The sequence below is a fragment of the Lepidochelys kempii genome, chromosome 1 (genome assembly GCF_965140265.1).
Source record: "Lepidochelys kempii isolate rLepKem1 chromosome 1, rLepKem1.hap2, whole genome shotgun sequence".
Lineage (NCBI taxonomy): Eukaryota > Metazoa > Chordata > Testudines > Cheloniidae > Lepidochelys > Lepidochelys kempii.
This window is the reverse complement of record NC_133256.1, coordinates 250565177-250581317: the sequence shown is the minus strand read 5'-3', so window position 1 is coordinate 250581317 and position 16141 is coordinate 250565177. Positions and strand designations below refer to the sequence as shown.

Here is a 16141-nt window from a genome sequence, read left to right as displayed (position 1 = left end):
CATTTGGCTCTCCCTTCTACCCCTTCCAGTCCCCCCTGCCAAATGAAATTATTAAACTCTTAAAAAACAAAATAACAGAAAACTACCCCAAGCAGAGTTTTGACCCTAAGAAGTGACAGACTTCTGAAAGGTCCTAAGACCATCACTATTGCTGTTGATTTTAGGTGGAAGACATTCAGATACTACAGAGATAGGCAGTATAAAACTCCAAAATAGATAGACTTACTTAACTTTAAGCATATGAGTATATCCTATTAACTTCAATTGAGTTTTAGTGGGACTTTGGCTAACTTGCATGTTCATTGAAGAGCAATTCAATGTCTGTGAGCACTCAAAGATTTGAAGTTCATATTATTAGGTTGGTAAGCACTGAGGATTTGTAATGTGGTGTGACGGGCACTTCGGGGCTTCCTAAGTCATGCACAATGCACTTTGGAGTGTACCTAGTAGGAGAATCCCCAGCGTGTCCTGCATTTCACTGCAACAGCATTCTGGCAGTTCAGTAGGCCCACTATTAGACCTTTCAGATACAGCAAGGATCTTCAAAGGTCCTATGAAGGCGGCGGGAGTGGGGAGGTGCACCTGATGAGGGCCAGGGAAGTCTGTTCTGGTTGTAGGGAGAGAAGAAGGGAGTCAAGGAGAGGAAGACCTGGAAGGCAGCACAAGGGTACTGTTTGAGGTTGCAGGTTGGAAGGGAGCCTATGAGGGCTGGGAGAGATGGAGCTTTAGTTGAGAGGATGAGAAGGAAGAGCCCCTCATACGAATGTTCTTGGAGTTTTAAAATTGTTTGTTTGGGGTAGAAAGTTGAAGCTCAGATCAGTTCTTGCTTAACCAAACTGGTTTAGCTATCTCTTTGTCTGTCTATCTCTCTTTCTTCCCCCACTCCCCCCAGGAGCCTGTAATCCCCTGTGACGCTCCCATTCACTGCAAGTTCTAGGGCTAGTACTAACCCAGAGAGGATCAGCCTAGATTTCTGAGGTACATGTGAACAACACATTATCTCCTCAAGAAACTTAAATACTCAGTTCTGTCCATTGATAAATGCGGAAAATCGGAGCGTACAGTCATTCTTCAAGTCCTAGAATACAATGGCTACCTTATTTGCTTTCAGGGGCTACTTACATTCACATGATATTTGCACTCTTGAAGTTCCTGTCATGCTAAAAGTCATATTACCTGTTGAAAAGTGACTGAGTGAGAGGTGCCTGGTGGGGAGGTAAGGAAGCTTGGGATGGATCTGAAAAGTGTCCCTCCTACTCCTCAAACAGGAAGACCATGGTCATGACACAGAATCTTATAGCTGAAAAGTTTTAAAGCTAGAGAAAAAGGGAGTTAGGAGTCTTCAGGGACCTTCCCTAAGAAGGGAAATGCAAATAAACTCTAGAAAATTTAAATCCCACCCAAAGGATGGTTAGCATGCTGACCATTAACATTGTGGATATTTTTATAGGTGGATACTGATGGAGATGGATACTTGAACTGCCTGCAAGTTTTGATGGCTCTGAAAGAAATTGTCCCTTCAGATGCACTAACTGATGCCGAAGAACTTTATGTATATAGGGTAATCAGATCCAAAGCAGTCTCTCTGTTTATGCTTTGAATGATATGGGAGTAGGGAGCAAATGTAACAGATATGCACACCATTCTTCATGCAATATTTTATGCATCTATAACACATCCCATCCAAGGATCTCAAAACAAGCTCTGCCTCATAACATCCATGTGAGGTAGGTAATCTGGATAATACTCACTTTACCATTGGGGAAGCTGCACAGAGATGTGAAGGCCACAAAATGGCCTTTAATTCTAAGAGCCGCTCTAACTCACTTGATGACCTAATGGGCTATTACAAGGCCACACCTACCGCAAAATGTGCGGGGTTTTTAATGTTCCATGGTTGTCTTGTGTTACCCTTGGTTTAAACTTACATTATCATCATTGAAGCCTACCACCCTAGTTTCTGACCACAAATCAGTCAGCTACTTCTTGGGACACTGATGGCCAACAAGATACCACAAGAATGAATGAGCATGTTAGGAGTGATGATAGGCTAGTCCTTGTTTTGTACTACAGTAGTAGGAGGGATGAAAGACCTGCAAGGCCCAAGTAAGCCAGAAAACATTAGGGGTAGATGGGGGTGGGCTCCAGGCCTAGTTAAGAGATGGTGGGCAGGAGGCCACCCATGAAATTTCGATTTTTTTTAAACATAGCAGTAATCATTTTCAAATTGATTCACATAACTTTTGGCCTTGCAGGTGTGAACAGAGCCAATAGGAAGCATGAAAGCTGCTCAGAGGCTAAATTTTGCTCTTGCATAGATGGTTTTTTTTTTTTTTAAATTGGTGGCTTACATTTTCAACAGTGACTAATGATTGGGGTGTCTAATTTGAGACAACATTTTTGGGTGCCTAATTTGAGACTTATATAAAGGGGACTGGTTTTCATAAAGAGCTAAGCTAAGTTGTTTCTATCTGGGCACCCAAAATCACTAGTCACTGTTGAAAATGTAGGCCTTTATCTGAACTTTTGACCGAAACACACACATTAGTCTCCAAGCACAGCCCCTTGGTTACTTTGTATTTTTTGAAAGGCACAGATATTAAATAATGTATTACTTTAAATTTTGCTTAAATGTTCAGTTTTATAGCATGCTATGTAAGAATTATGGTACAGTATGAAAGTCTGTTGATGTCCAACATACAAACATTCAGTTTTGCTTTCCTTCTAAAAGCAAACTCAGTGATCCAGTCCTTAGCTGTGCCAGCTTACCCCAGTTGAGAATCAGGCCCTCCGTTGTTTGCCTTTTTGCAGTCTTTCTATCATGATCCTGTTTGAAACATAGAAACTCATTTGACAAAGAGCATAAACTTGGTTAACAGAAAACCGGTACCAGGAAACACAGAAATAAAGAAAAGTATAAAATCCTCTATGATTTAATCTGAACCTTACAAAGGCTTTGTTTCTTTGGACACTTTCTTTGAAAAGACTACCACTTCAAACAAAAACAGAGGGAAATTAGTAGGAAGTGATTATGGAGACAGGAAATCTGAAAGCCATGAAACTGTAAATAAAGTGTTATTTGTACTACTGTATTTGGTTCCCTGCTTTACATTCTCAGCACGAAATGTTAGATAAGACTTTAACACTAGAGCGGGGACGAATTTCATATGATAAAAAGAGGAGAGCCATTTAGATAAATGACAGTGACCTTGGATTGATCTGAACACATTTTTAGCTAAAACTTGGAACTACCCAGCCAGGCCCAGTTGCAATTTGTTCATGGTGGCAAATGATGTGACTTGTTGAGACATCAAACACATATCAAATGGTTTAATTTTAGTATTCCAAAGCAATGGCCCCATGGCAGACGCCAATGCTAACATCATTATACAACTCATATTGCATGATGACAATCCAGTTTGGTGATGCCTACATTTATTGTTTACTTTTACTGACTCTAGAAAGCTCATCTTTTCCATCTGTCAGCATTATTGTGCATGATCCACAAATAAATCTAAAAAGGCTGCATTACACTATACACTCAGACCTTATTTAACGAGTGGCCTTCTTTTATAGCAATAATAAAAATGCGTACAGACTTTAATTACTTCCATTATACCATGTTTGCTTTGTCAGTGGTTTCTATTCTATGAAAAATTAAACTGCAAAGTTAGCCCAGCAATTTTTGTTGTTTGTGAATGTGCCTTCAGTAAACATCCCCTTTTTTCTCCCTCAGTGTTCATGCATTTTGTTCCCTGTTAACATTAAACATCATTTGCAAAGCTAAGACAGAAGATAAGAGCAGGGTACCTGAGCAGGACTATATGTACTATGCCAACATTTTGTACAAGACCAGCTTTGCACAATGGGAACATTAAAGGAATACTTTATTATTCGTGGTTTTTGTCGTGAAAGGCTAAAAAGGGAGGATCCAGGAACAAGTCTTTGGACAGCATTCAGTGCCTGAAACACAAAGACAAATGGAAAGCACACACATACACACACCAGCACCCCTCCTCCTCTAGTTTCATGTGATAGGTATTTAGATCACAGCCACAAGTTTCTAGATAGAAATTATGCATTCAGAGTGCGGAACAGTCAAAGGGGCCTTGTAATTAGAGAGAGCATAATAGTTCTTACTGCTTTAAGGTGCTTTGTACAAAAGATTACCTGTGGGTTCTCATTAGGCACATGTGTTATAAGACTGTTGTCCTTAGTGAAAGCTATACTATCCAAAGAGGGACAGAGAAGTGGGTGTGGTTTGTTTATTCTTTAAAACCTAATTTTGATCAGGATGTGAGCAAACACAGGAGTGGATTCAACTTCCACTGTCCTTTCCCCTCCATGCTAAAAGGCTTTAGAGGCAAAAGTTGGCTCTTTATATAGATTTGGGGGGCGCGGGGAATTCTGTACAGTCTGGTAACAAATTTTATTATGTTGGAATGTTTCAAAGTAGCTACTTCCATGATGTCAGTACAGTCGAGGCAGCTAGGTTGTGTTTATATTTATGGGGAGTTCTGCAACAGTAGGGTATTGGAGCAAATAGAAGACAATATGAGCAGAGGGGAGAGAGGACAAAGAAAGCGCATTTCAATATAATATAAATTAATCATGGATGGTTCTTCCTATTATTATTATTGCTTGTGTTACAGCAGTGCCCTAAGAGACAGTTAACACAATAATAATTTGCTTTGCAAGTATTTAGCTAAGGATGCAGTTACTGTTGTTTAAAATGTGGGCATGTTGCAAACATGTGGTATCATGGGCGTACTTGAAAAATATTCTAAAATCTTACTTGATGAATATACTGTGCAGAACTTTTTGGTTTTAATTTGTTGTTAGGGAGAGGAAGTCACACTGACTTTCCAGTTGTGTGGCAGAGAGTGTTTGTGCATTAGGTAGAAGGTTTTTGTGTGGTCTTCTATACACTGTTTTAAAGTGAATTCTCTTAAAACACCTACCACTCTGGTGTACATATGTGCAGGTGACTCTATGTGAATCAGGTCCATAATGTTTTGAGGGGATCCTACAGACCTACAATGCAATGTAGTGTTTATCAGGCTCATTGTCAGGTTTCATGCTGAAATTGCTTTGTTTGTTTTGCTGGCTATGCTAATAAATCTTGTCTCTGCTTCGATCAGAGCTTATTATCTTTTTTTTTTTTTTTGCTAAAGCAAGGCAGCAATCTGTTCTTTCTAAACCCTTCATCATCTTTGCTTTCTCCATCTCTGTTTCCCCAGATCCTAGAGATTGTTGACTATTATGTAACAGATGGCCTGACAGACCTCCGACTCTTCGCAGTGATGGCTAGCTTGGCACAGAAAATAGCAGCACTGGAGTAAGTATTCAGAGGCCTAGATGCTCATGAATTTTAACTCCTCGCTGACAAAGGAATTTGAGGGGGCGAGAGCCGATCTATCAGTAGCTAAAGTAATTAAAGACTTAGATTGCTCTCTAGTGCAGAGTGTCCCTTCACTATTACAGGCTGTTGATATTAGATTAGGCTAGGCCATGTCCTATTTGATCTCTAAACTATAACTTCTCGTCAAAACAATGGGACAGCTTAATCCAGAAATTGATACATTCCAACAAGCTTCAGACAGTGCTGTTTGTGTGGCTTTTAATAAAAAGTATACTGCGGCGTCAAGCCAAGACAATACATGGGAAAGCAATGAGAATATTGTGACAGAGTTCACTTTTGACTTTCATTTTTAGTCCATTTCTAGTTACTGGAGCAAGCTTTTCAAAAGCACCTAATTGACTTACGAGCGGAAGTCCCACTGAAAGTCAATGGGACTTGTTCTTCTAAATCACTTGGGCAATTTTGCAGATCTCACCCCTAGCCCTTAAAGTGTATGAAGCTGTCCAGATGCGTGGCCCGTTTTTCATAGGTGCTGAAAAGTTCCTAGCAGCTCCTTCTGACTGCAGTGGGAGTTGCTGAGTGCTTGACATTTCTGTATTCTGGGCCACTTGTTCAGACCACTCAATATGGATACAGGAGCAGAACTTCAAGCCTCTTGAAAAAAAAAAAAGAAACACACACAGGCACTTTCTTTTTCCATGTATGTTCTTGTGTGAAATGTCTCGTTTCAGGGAACTCTGCTGTTGCTGTTAAAGTATGAGTCTGGTAGCAGAGGGCAGTTCTATGCGCACACAAAATCTGCACTGGGCCAAATCTCAGACTCAACATACAGGTCTAGAAAACAGGTGGTGTAGTGGCCCATGTGTACTGTATGTAATGCTATATGGACAAAATTCTCCCCTTAAGGGTTCTCTAGTTCCCATGCCCACCACCCACAATTCACGCACAGACAGACATATGCATGCATTGTCCTTCCTCCAGTCCATCTCCAAAATTACTCTCCATGTTGAGTGGCAGGGAACCCCGAGGGCACCTCTATAGCACTTTGGGGCACAGACTCCCCCACAATCTCCTCCTCTCCATGCAAGTGTTAAATGAGTTAAATGTACAGTGTAACAATAGGGGAATGCAACTCAAGGACACTAGCCAATGATTCCAAAATCAGTAAAGAATTGCTTAGGTTCAGAGTGTCCTAATAATGTCTCTTAGTAACATTAAATTGCTGTGTTTTCATTTGAGTGACAGGGTTGAAATTATCACTTTGATAAGGGTTGGAAATTCTAAGCTCAGAATTTCCCTGCTTTTTGTAGTTGTGCTTAAGGTCAAACAGCACTGTCTAGTCAGCAGAATCTGCCTTTACAAAATAGCTTCCATTTGGGATGAGAACTCAGCACCATTGTTCATTGTAAAATTGGCATCTCCATCTCTGTCAGTTGTATGCCCAAGTGTCAGGGCTATGAAATAACTCCTGAAAAGAAACTTGTGTATTCAGTCTGCGGTAGAAACCGGGGGAGCCAGGGCAAGGGTTACACTTGGTTGGACAGACAAATAGTGACACAATTATTTTGTTAATTTTATTTTGTACAGAAAAGACCGCAGACAAGACTTTTCAATAATTAGAAAGTCAAGTTTCATTCCTAGGCTAGATTGGTGCCTGGCCCTGTGCACTGCACCGTGTGGGGGTGGGGGCAGAGGATGCCAAAAACCTTACTCCACCTTGCTCACCTGCACAGTGACTCTGCTAGCCTGTGCTCACAATCACAGCCCATACACAACCTGAGCACAAGGACTGCTCCAGGCTATAGCTGATGGCGACACTGGCATCCCCAAATGGGGAAGGGCAAACACAAATACTATGAGCACTCTGCATTAGCACTGGCCAGCAGAGCTTGTAGGGCTAGAGGGAGTACACATGGCACTCTTTCACAGGGGTTAGTTTTGGTCTCCCTTTCTCTGGTGCTCCAGGTGGCATTGTGCTTGAGTTAGGGCTCATGGGACTTGGACTGCAGGGCTCTAAAACTTCAGTGTAGACTTTCAAGCTCAGATTGGAGCCTGGTCTCTGGGTCCCTGCGAGGGAGGACGGTTCCAGACCTTGGGTTCCAATTCTAGCCCGGACGCCGACACTTCAGTTTTATGGCCCCTAGTCCTGCGAGCCCAACTCAGCTGACCCAGGCCAGCCATGGGCGTTTAACTGTGGTGCAGACATACCCTATGAGTTCCTGCTGGGGCAATGCATCTCTGCCCCTTCACCCATGGGCATGGCTGTGGAGCCACAATTTAACTCCATACGTTTCTTGTTTACAGCCCAGTATTCAACAGCATCTCAGAGGACAGGTAATGAATGGAACAGTGTTCCTTTCACTTCCATGTCACCAATTTGAATCTGACACAGTCACCGTTGATCAAAAGCCAGGGTTTGGGGTTTTTTTTACGGCTATTGGATGGGCTGTATAAAATGAGTTGGTCTCAGCCCAGTTCTGGAGGACAGCCCCGTTTCACAAAATCTACCAGCACAGCTGCCACTCTGATTGGTAGAGCCATAAGAAACCAAGAACTGAAAGGACGTGGGGACCAAAAGCTGAGTAACAGTTATTCCCTCAGTGGCGTGGCTGAGGCACATTGGTCACGTATTGTGAGCAAAGATAGTTTTGTGGTTAAAGACCCTGGGACTCAGGCCATCTGGGTTCTATTCCTGGATCTACCAAAGATTTCTTGTGGGATCTTGGACAAGTCATGTAAGCTCTCTCTGCCTCAGTTTCCCATCTGTAAAACTGGGAATAATGATACTTATGAGGGAGTTGTGGGATAAATCCATTCATATTTGTGAGGTGCTCAGAAACTACAGTAATAAGTGCCATTAAAGAAAACCCTATCAGTAAATAATCCTTGCACTGTAACTGCTCCTGCTATCTCGGGTCTGTGTTTTCTGTGAGGTGCTTAACATCCACTCCCAATGAAAAAATAGTCTTCTGCCTCTAGGACTGTTATTCTGGCATTTTTCATAAGAACTAATTCATGAAATCCCCCCATCCCCCAAAATAATATCCATTAAAATGATTTCCATTTGACTTTGAAGCTACTAGAAGCCAGGACAGTATGATCTAATATGTTGAGGGACTTTAGTAGCTGTTAATGCAAGGCAATTAATTTAGTGTTAACTGAAGATTGCTATGTTGCTGTATTAACATCCTGACAAAAATCATAGGAGTTTTCTGGAAGGCACTATACTGTACCGCTTTAGTTGGCTGGCTAACGTTTGTCAGTGGAAGTGCGAGCAGCAATAAAACAAAAATTCTGTTTTTCTTTATTTGTTGTTGAATTTATTGTGTTTAGACAAGCTGTTTTGTGAACTTTAGGCAAGTGATCAGGTAGGAATAACCTGATTTCTAAAATCAATAAAAGACAAGTGCAGCCTAGTCATTTGCTCCTCTATGATTCAAATGTTCCAACTTCAAAATAAATAGATCTGCAAAATAAATGCCACTTCTGAGAACTACTTGAGGGCAAATAAATGCAAGTATCAGGTTCTTATCAGATCTTTCTGATGATAATAGCCTGATCACTAGGGACAGTCTGTTAGTGTTGGCCCAGTGGGTCAGATAACAATGCAGACTTTCTCTCTCTTCCCTTTGCTGTGACCTAGTCCATCTGCTTCTCTCTGGCCATATGGTATAGAAATATCTGAGACGGGAGACATTACAGTTTGATGCATCTGAATGTTCTTTGCTTTCATTGAATCTTCACAGAGATGGCATTCCTCTGAATGCTTTTTTGAAAGAGGTTTTTTTTTGCATTTTTAACTAAGTTTACATCAACAGGGTATCTAACAATGGATTACAGACCATAAGGAGGGAGGCTGGCTGTATATTACCTGCCTGTCTTTAAATGCCATGAAATATCATTTTACATTAATGTATGTCTTGAGAAAGAAAACAGATATCATCACACTGAGGATTTAAAAATAGTGTTAGTCTGCTAGTAACCCTATTTACCATTATATGTGATGCGTCTAATCTGAATACCGTCATTATGTGCTACTAAGTGAAGGAAATGTATCATCTGGAGGACACAGAACTGTGGGCTTAATGTTCTCCCTCTTCCCCCCGACCATTTGAACTGCTGGGGTGGTGCAAAGGAGGCTAGAAAGCCTGTGGATCGCCCTAGCTGAGGATTCCCCTGGTATGGTGGAGTCCCAAGGCAGTGTAGCCAGCTCCTATGCCGTCCGTTGCATGGAGGGGATATGGCCAGAGTTTGGTCCATTCTGGCTATTCCAAGATGGAAAACAGTTCCTTTGGGGGCCACTGCCAGACAGCATAGCTTAAGCAGTGCCCCAACTTCCCTATTTAATCACACCAAACATTCTTTTCATATGTGGAGCATACAGGTATATTCTCCACTCAGTGCACGTTCAAAACTCCACTTAGTCCTAATGAGAGATCAGCCTAGGCAACAATGCATAGTGAGTATACAGTTCTTCTTTTCAATTATCCTTTTACTAGGAGGAACAGGTAATTATTAGAGAGGCTTTAACATAACTCATCATTTACTATATGTTCATACAGTGTCCAGCATTGTTGGGCTCCTATCTTGATGGAACACCCTAGGCTAGGCACTACTGAAATAAAAATGTTAACTAAGATTAATCAGTTCATAATGGAAGTAATTATCGGAAAATCAAAGCTGGTATATTTATACAATGGTTAAAATAGCAAACCAATTTTAAAAAATGTATGGGTACAAGGGTTTGTTAATATTTCAATGTCTTTATTGATTTAAAATAATAATGATACAAAACAATGCATTCAGACCCCAACAGTGTGGACAGGCAACAAACCCACCTTACAGAAGTTAAATCCAGAACTGCTACATCACTATGCTCCTGAGCGTCACAATTGTACTTCCCTTGCATTTTTATATTCCTCCTATAGGGAAAACTATAGAATTTTTCATGAATGAAAACAATAGGGTTCTCTAGAAATGTAAGAGGATTCCATTACAATGAATAATAATATTGAGGTTACAGGGACAAACCATCCCGATGTGTGGAAAGAACAGTAAATATGGCAGGCGACCAGCTTGGCTTAACAGTGAAATCCTTGCTGATCTTAAACACAAAAAAGAAGCTTACAAGAAGTGGAAGATTGGACAAATGACCAGGGAAGAGTATAAAAATATTGCTCGGGCATGCAGGAGTGAAATCAGGAAGGCCAAATCACACCTGGAGGTGCAGCTAGCAAGAGATGTTAAAAGTAACAAGAAGGGTTTCTTCAGGTATGTTAGCAACAAGAAGAAAGTCAAGGAAAGTGTGGGCCCCTTACTGAATGAGGGAGGCAACCTAGTGACAGAGGATGTGGAAAAAGCTAATGTACTCAATGCTTTTTTTGCCTCTGTCTTCACAGACAAGGTCAGCTCCCAGACTGCTGTGCTGGCCAGCACAGCATGGGGAGGAGGTTACCAGCCCTCTGTGAAGAAAGAAGTGGTTCAGGACTATTTAGAAAAGCTGGACGAGCACAAGTCCATGGGGCTGGATGCGCTGCATCCGAGTGCTAAAGGAGCTGGCGGATGTGATTGCAGAGAAAACTCATGGCGATCTGGGGAGGTCCCATACGACTGGAAAAAGGCTAATGTAGTGCCCGTCTTTAAAAAAGGGAAGAAGGAGGGTCCTGGGAACTACAGGCCAGTCAGTCTCACCTCAGTCCCTGGAAAAATCATGGAGCAGGTCCTCAAGGAATCAATTCTGAAGCACTTAGAGGAGAGGAAAGTGATCAGGAACAATCAGCATGGATTCACCAAGGGCAAGTCGTGCCTGACTAATCTAATTGCCTTCTATGATGAGATAACTGGCTCTGTGGATGAGGGGAAAGCAGTGGATGTGTTGTTCCTTGACTTTAGCAAAGCTTTTGACACGGTCTCCCACAGTATTCTTGCCAGCAAGGTAAAGAAGTATGGGCTGGATGAATGGACGATAAGGTGGATAGAAAGCTGGCTAGATTGTTGGGCTCAATGGGTAGTGATCAATGGCTCCATGTCTAGTTGGCAGCTGGTATCAAGTGGAGTGCCCCAAGGGTCGGTCCTCGGGCCGGTTTTATTCAATATCTTCATTAATGATCTGGAGGATGGTGTGGATTGCACCCTCAGCAAGTTTGCAGATGACACTAAGCTGGGAGGAAAGGTAGATACGCTGGAGAGTAGGGATAGGATACAGAGGGCCCTAGACAAATTAGAGGATTGGGCCAAAAGAAATCTGATGAGGTTCAACAAGGACAAGTGCAGAGTCCTGCACTTAGGACGGAAGAATCCCATGCACCGTTAAAGACTAGGGACCGAATGGCTAGGCAGCAGTTCTGCAGAAAAGGATCTAGGGGTTACAGTGGATGAGAAGCTGGATATGAGTCAACAGTGTGCCCTTGTTGCCAAGAAGGCCAATGGCATTTTGGGATGTATAAGTAGGGGCATTGCCAGCAGATCGAGGGACGTGATCATTCCCCTCTATTCGACATTGGTGAGGCCTCATCTGGAGTACTGTGTCCAGTTTTGGGCCCCACACTACAAGAAGGATGTGGAAAAATTGGAAAACAATTTCTTGAAACTCAGAAAATTCAAGCTTTGCTAAGATATTATGTGCTGAATACTCAGAGCAGATACCCTGTTTTTTTCATACAAGACAAAGAGGTTGAGCTCCTGCTTTAAGTGTAAAATTGAACCTAACATTAACTGTGGTAATACAATGGGTTCATCACATAATGGATCATTGTATTATGAACCAAATCCTCTAAGCCCACCAACTTCTTCTGACTTGCCTCAGCAGGTGGACTTGGTGAAGAGGGTGCTCCAAGAGATAGATAAACCTCCTTTTTGTGGGGTTTTAGGGAATAAATATAGGTTTATTTTCCATTTCCCCCAATTCCATTCTGCGCCATCCTTGTTGCCTCTAAGGCCACATTACGTAGGGCAGTGTGGGGATGCCTCACATTATCTGGGCTCTGTAGGATTATCAGCTCCTGCCCACCCCTGTGCAGCAGAATCACACCATTTCTCTGCATCTAGGGAACAGAATGACATTTGGGACCTACTAGCCTACATGGAAACTGAGAAATTATTTTTCATGCAAGAATTGATTATGGCACAGTGGGAGCTACCCCATTGTTAAGTTTGACACTGGCTTCCCACTAAAAGCCCAATTCCCAGCCCCTATGAACTTCCCCCCTGCAACTGGGCTGGAGAGAGGTGTATGGCCACAGGGGAAAGCAGAGACTTTTATGCACATTAGAAACCTAAAATGCTTATAATTTTCGAGATGGAAATCTTTGCATGATTAAAATTTTCCATCTGGTTCCCTCTCCTTTTCCTTCTGTGTAGAAGTCTCACAAACAGCCACATACTACCTATGGAGCTGCTGTTTGGAGCACCACTTTGGTCAGAAAAATAAGATCATTCAGAGCAAGGGTTCCCAGTTTAAACTTTCAGAACTCTTTAAAAAAAAAAGACAAAACATCAAACAGGGAAATTCACAATAAAAATTATTCATTGAAAGGACATTAAAGGTGAAAGTGTTTCTACAGAGCAAGCTAACACCCACCAAAAATTAGTTTCTTTCAAAAAAAAATCTGCTCCTTCAAACCTCCTGCCCCCCAAAAGGAGGGTGGAAACAAAGAGTTAATCTATTATTTATGTTGTGGTAGCCCCTAGGAGTCCCAGTCATGGACCAGGACCCCATTGTGCTCAGCAAGGTAGAAACCCAGAGCAAAACAATGATCCCTGCTTTGGGGAGTTTACAATCTAAATAGTGGATGCAGCCAGTTCCTTGCAATACAACCCTTCATCGGTCACTCTTGTCACACCCAACTAACATCACCCACCCAACTTTAACTTTGCCCCCTAACATCTGCAAAAATATGAGTGCATTTCAGAACAACCCAGTTGCCAGGAGATTGTATAATCTCTCATTCAAGGAATCCATTTCCAGTATGCAGTATCACTAACATACACTACATCATTACCTCCTGTGGAAAAACTACATAAATTAGTTGCTACAGAATTTAATTAACATAGTTAAAATACAAATTTGCAAGATCTGCATACAGTCCCAGAAAACTCCAAAGCCATACAATCAACACATTTCAAAATACCAAACACATCAGTCTTTCCAATGCTAATCATAACTCTAGTCTTCTGCGTTACCAACACATCACACAGTGAGAGAACTTGCAGTGCTCTGACATAATTTCATTTGCCCGGTACTATATTTCTTTAGAAAACTTCCTTATGCATTTACTAAGCAATATATAAAATTAACAGTATAAATATCCAATAGCATATTTCCATGACATAGGACCTGCCATACCGAACCTACGGTCCTGCTGAGCCAGTGCCCTGTCTCCAGTAATGCTCAGTACCTCATGCTTCAGAAAGAAATTCAAGAAATCCAGTAGTCGGCAGTTACGAAATAACTTGCCCCAGGAAAAAAATTCTCACTAACCCCATCAGATAGAGGTTGGTTTATGCCCTGGATCATGATGATTTATCTTCCTTCCAAACTCTTGCTTGTGAATCCTTACTGCTGTAATGCTGAATGTTCTCATTATCCATTGAAATGTCCGAAGACAAAGCAAACCAAAGGGCAAAACTAAGGTTGGACGGGCAATGTTATGTCAGGGAGGGTTATACTGGGTGATGAAGAATTATATGGCAGAAGATGAACTGGCTGGATTCCTCATCTGTCCATTTGCAGACTTTAGTTGGTTAGCAGGTTTTTTTTTTTAACCTAGTTTTTTTTTATAAAAAGAGTGTATTTATTTATTTTTAAAATGGATTCACATTCTGAACCTTGACACACTTTTAACAAAGTGTTTTTGTTGGTGAATATGTGAAAGAGCCTAAAATCAGTGTGATGACAATCTGTATAATACAAAGAACGAGACAGGGTGCAAGCTTGAACTTGCTCAAAGCTGAGTAATGTTAGACTGTTATCTTGTCATTAAGAATTGCTTTGAGTCACTATCTGTTCACCAACTCTAATTAATGATCATTTAACTGTACTGTCAGCCCTGTTTAAATCTGAGTGTTGCCAGTTGCTTCCTTCATCTGACCAGCCAATAGGAACTGGGGGAGTCATTCATGCATACCATTGTCCTAGTGGCTCTGGGCCTATAGCCTCCCAGTTTAATAGGGCATTCAGAGCTCATTAGTGAGGAAACACATCAGGAGTGACCGCGCCTGTGCCACACGTTGCAGCTAATAGCCCTGCCGAACAGAATCGTTTCTGTTTCTGCTCACTTGTTGTTGAATCCTTTCAATGTCAACAAGTGGTCATGTCGGCAGGAGCCCGCCATTCTGCCCAACAATTTTATCCGTTGCTCTCCTGAGCCAGACTTGTGTCCTCCTTCATTGTTTGACCAACAATGGAGCCTGAGCAATCACAAAGGCTTCACAGCCGTTCATCATCAGCTCACGAATGCTCTGGGCAAGGTTACCCGCCAAACTTTTGGGCCATCGTGTTGGCACAATGTGTGAATACCCGTGAAATGCAAATAGTTTCTGTAGTTTACACTTTTGTTTCAAATGCATGGAGGGGGGCGGGGGAAGGTGGGGGGAAGGGAACCCTGACATAGCTCTGGCTAAAAGGAAAATAAGATTCTGTAGAAGCAGGATATGAAACAAGGACAGAGCAATTGGAATGTGAGGTGTAATGAGGAGTAGTCCAATCTCTCAGAAATAAATGACCCAGGGGTAAGCGTAAGTGGGGGAAGGTCTCATCGTGCTTTTGGCTGAGAATTCTCTTATGACTTGCCTGTTGCATGAGGAAGCACAGATAGCTCCCAGGTAGCAGGACTCCAGGAGTACAGTCTCCTTTCACAGGCTCCTCAGATGCTTTCCCTTATTTCCAGTCATGGTAATAGTTAACATTTCATTTGTATATATTGGAAACTTGGCTGGTAAAAGGCATATTCAGAAATCTATCACTGTTTTTTATGTTTTTGTATTATGGCAGGACTTAGGGGCCCCATTGAGGTAGACATTGTACAAATATGTATTAGGACAGCCCCTGCCCAAAGGTGCCGAAATAGACAAGAGAGGGAAATGGGTAGTATTAGTATCCTCATTTTCAACATGGGAAATTGAGGCACAAAGATTAAGTGACTTGTCCAAGGTCACATAGTCTGTGGCAGATAGAGTAACCACCTTTGTTGGGTGGAAATAAGGGAAAACCCTATGAAAAATAAGGGACAACGCTTTATTTTAAGGGACAGTTTAGGGAAACATCATTTCCCTTAGCATATCTTGTTTTTCTCTCAAGTGTACATTTCTCCTGCCCTCAAATATACAGTGAAATTATCATAAGCTTCATTTAATGTTTAAAATGTTTATCAGTTTTAATACATTTCAATACATCTTAAAATAAGTGATGGGTGGTCACCCTAAGGGACAAATAAAGGATGCTCCCTTAAAATAATGGATGGGTGGTCACCCCCATGGCAGAGTCAAGATTGACATCAGATCTCTTGTGTCCTAGTGCAATGTCTTTACTGCAAGACCATCCTTCCTTCCCTAGGTGTAAAGGATATGGCCTTTCCCTAGGACTTCAGGATATGGCCCTACAAGAGGGAAATGAGATTTTGGTTATTTAGGCGCATGGGGAAGTTTCTTCAGATATGTCACCGTCTCTGTATTTTGCTCTCACAAAACAAGAAATTAAGAATGGACCTGACTTGTTCAGAATAAAGACAAAGGTGAATTTGCCTGGCACTGAGAGATCCAGTATGTGAAACACCTAGACTA

The 16141-nt window shown here is 41.8% G+C and overlaps 1 protein-coding gene across 3 annotated transcripts in view; it reads left to right on the top strand.

The window, feature by feature from the left end:
- Positions 1-16141, top strand: part of C1H12orf42 (chromosome 1 C12orf42 homolog) — a 250855-nt gene that overhangs the window by 206997 nt on the left and 27717 nt on the right. For all 3 annotated transcript variants that reach the window (XM_073323530.1, XM_073323517.1, XM_073323524.1), the window contains 2 exons: positions 1451-1561; positions 5241-5338. In XM_073323530.1, the coding sequence (XP_073179631.1) occupies positions 1451-1561; positions 5241-5338 (209 nt within the window). The remainder of the gene's footprint in view (positions 1-1450; positions 1562-5240; positions 5339-16141) is intronic.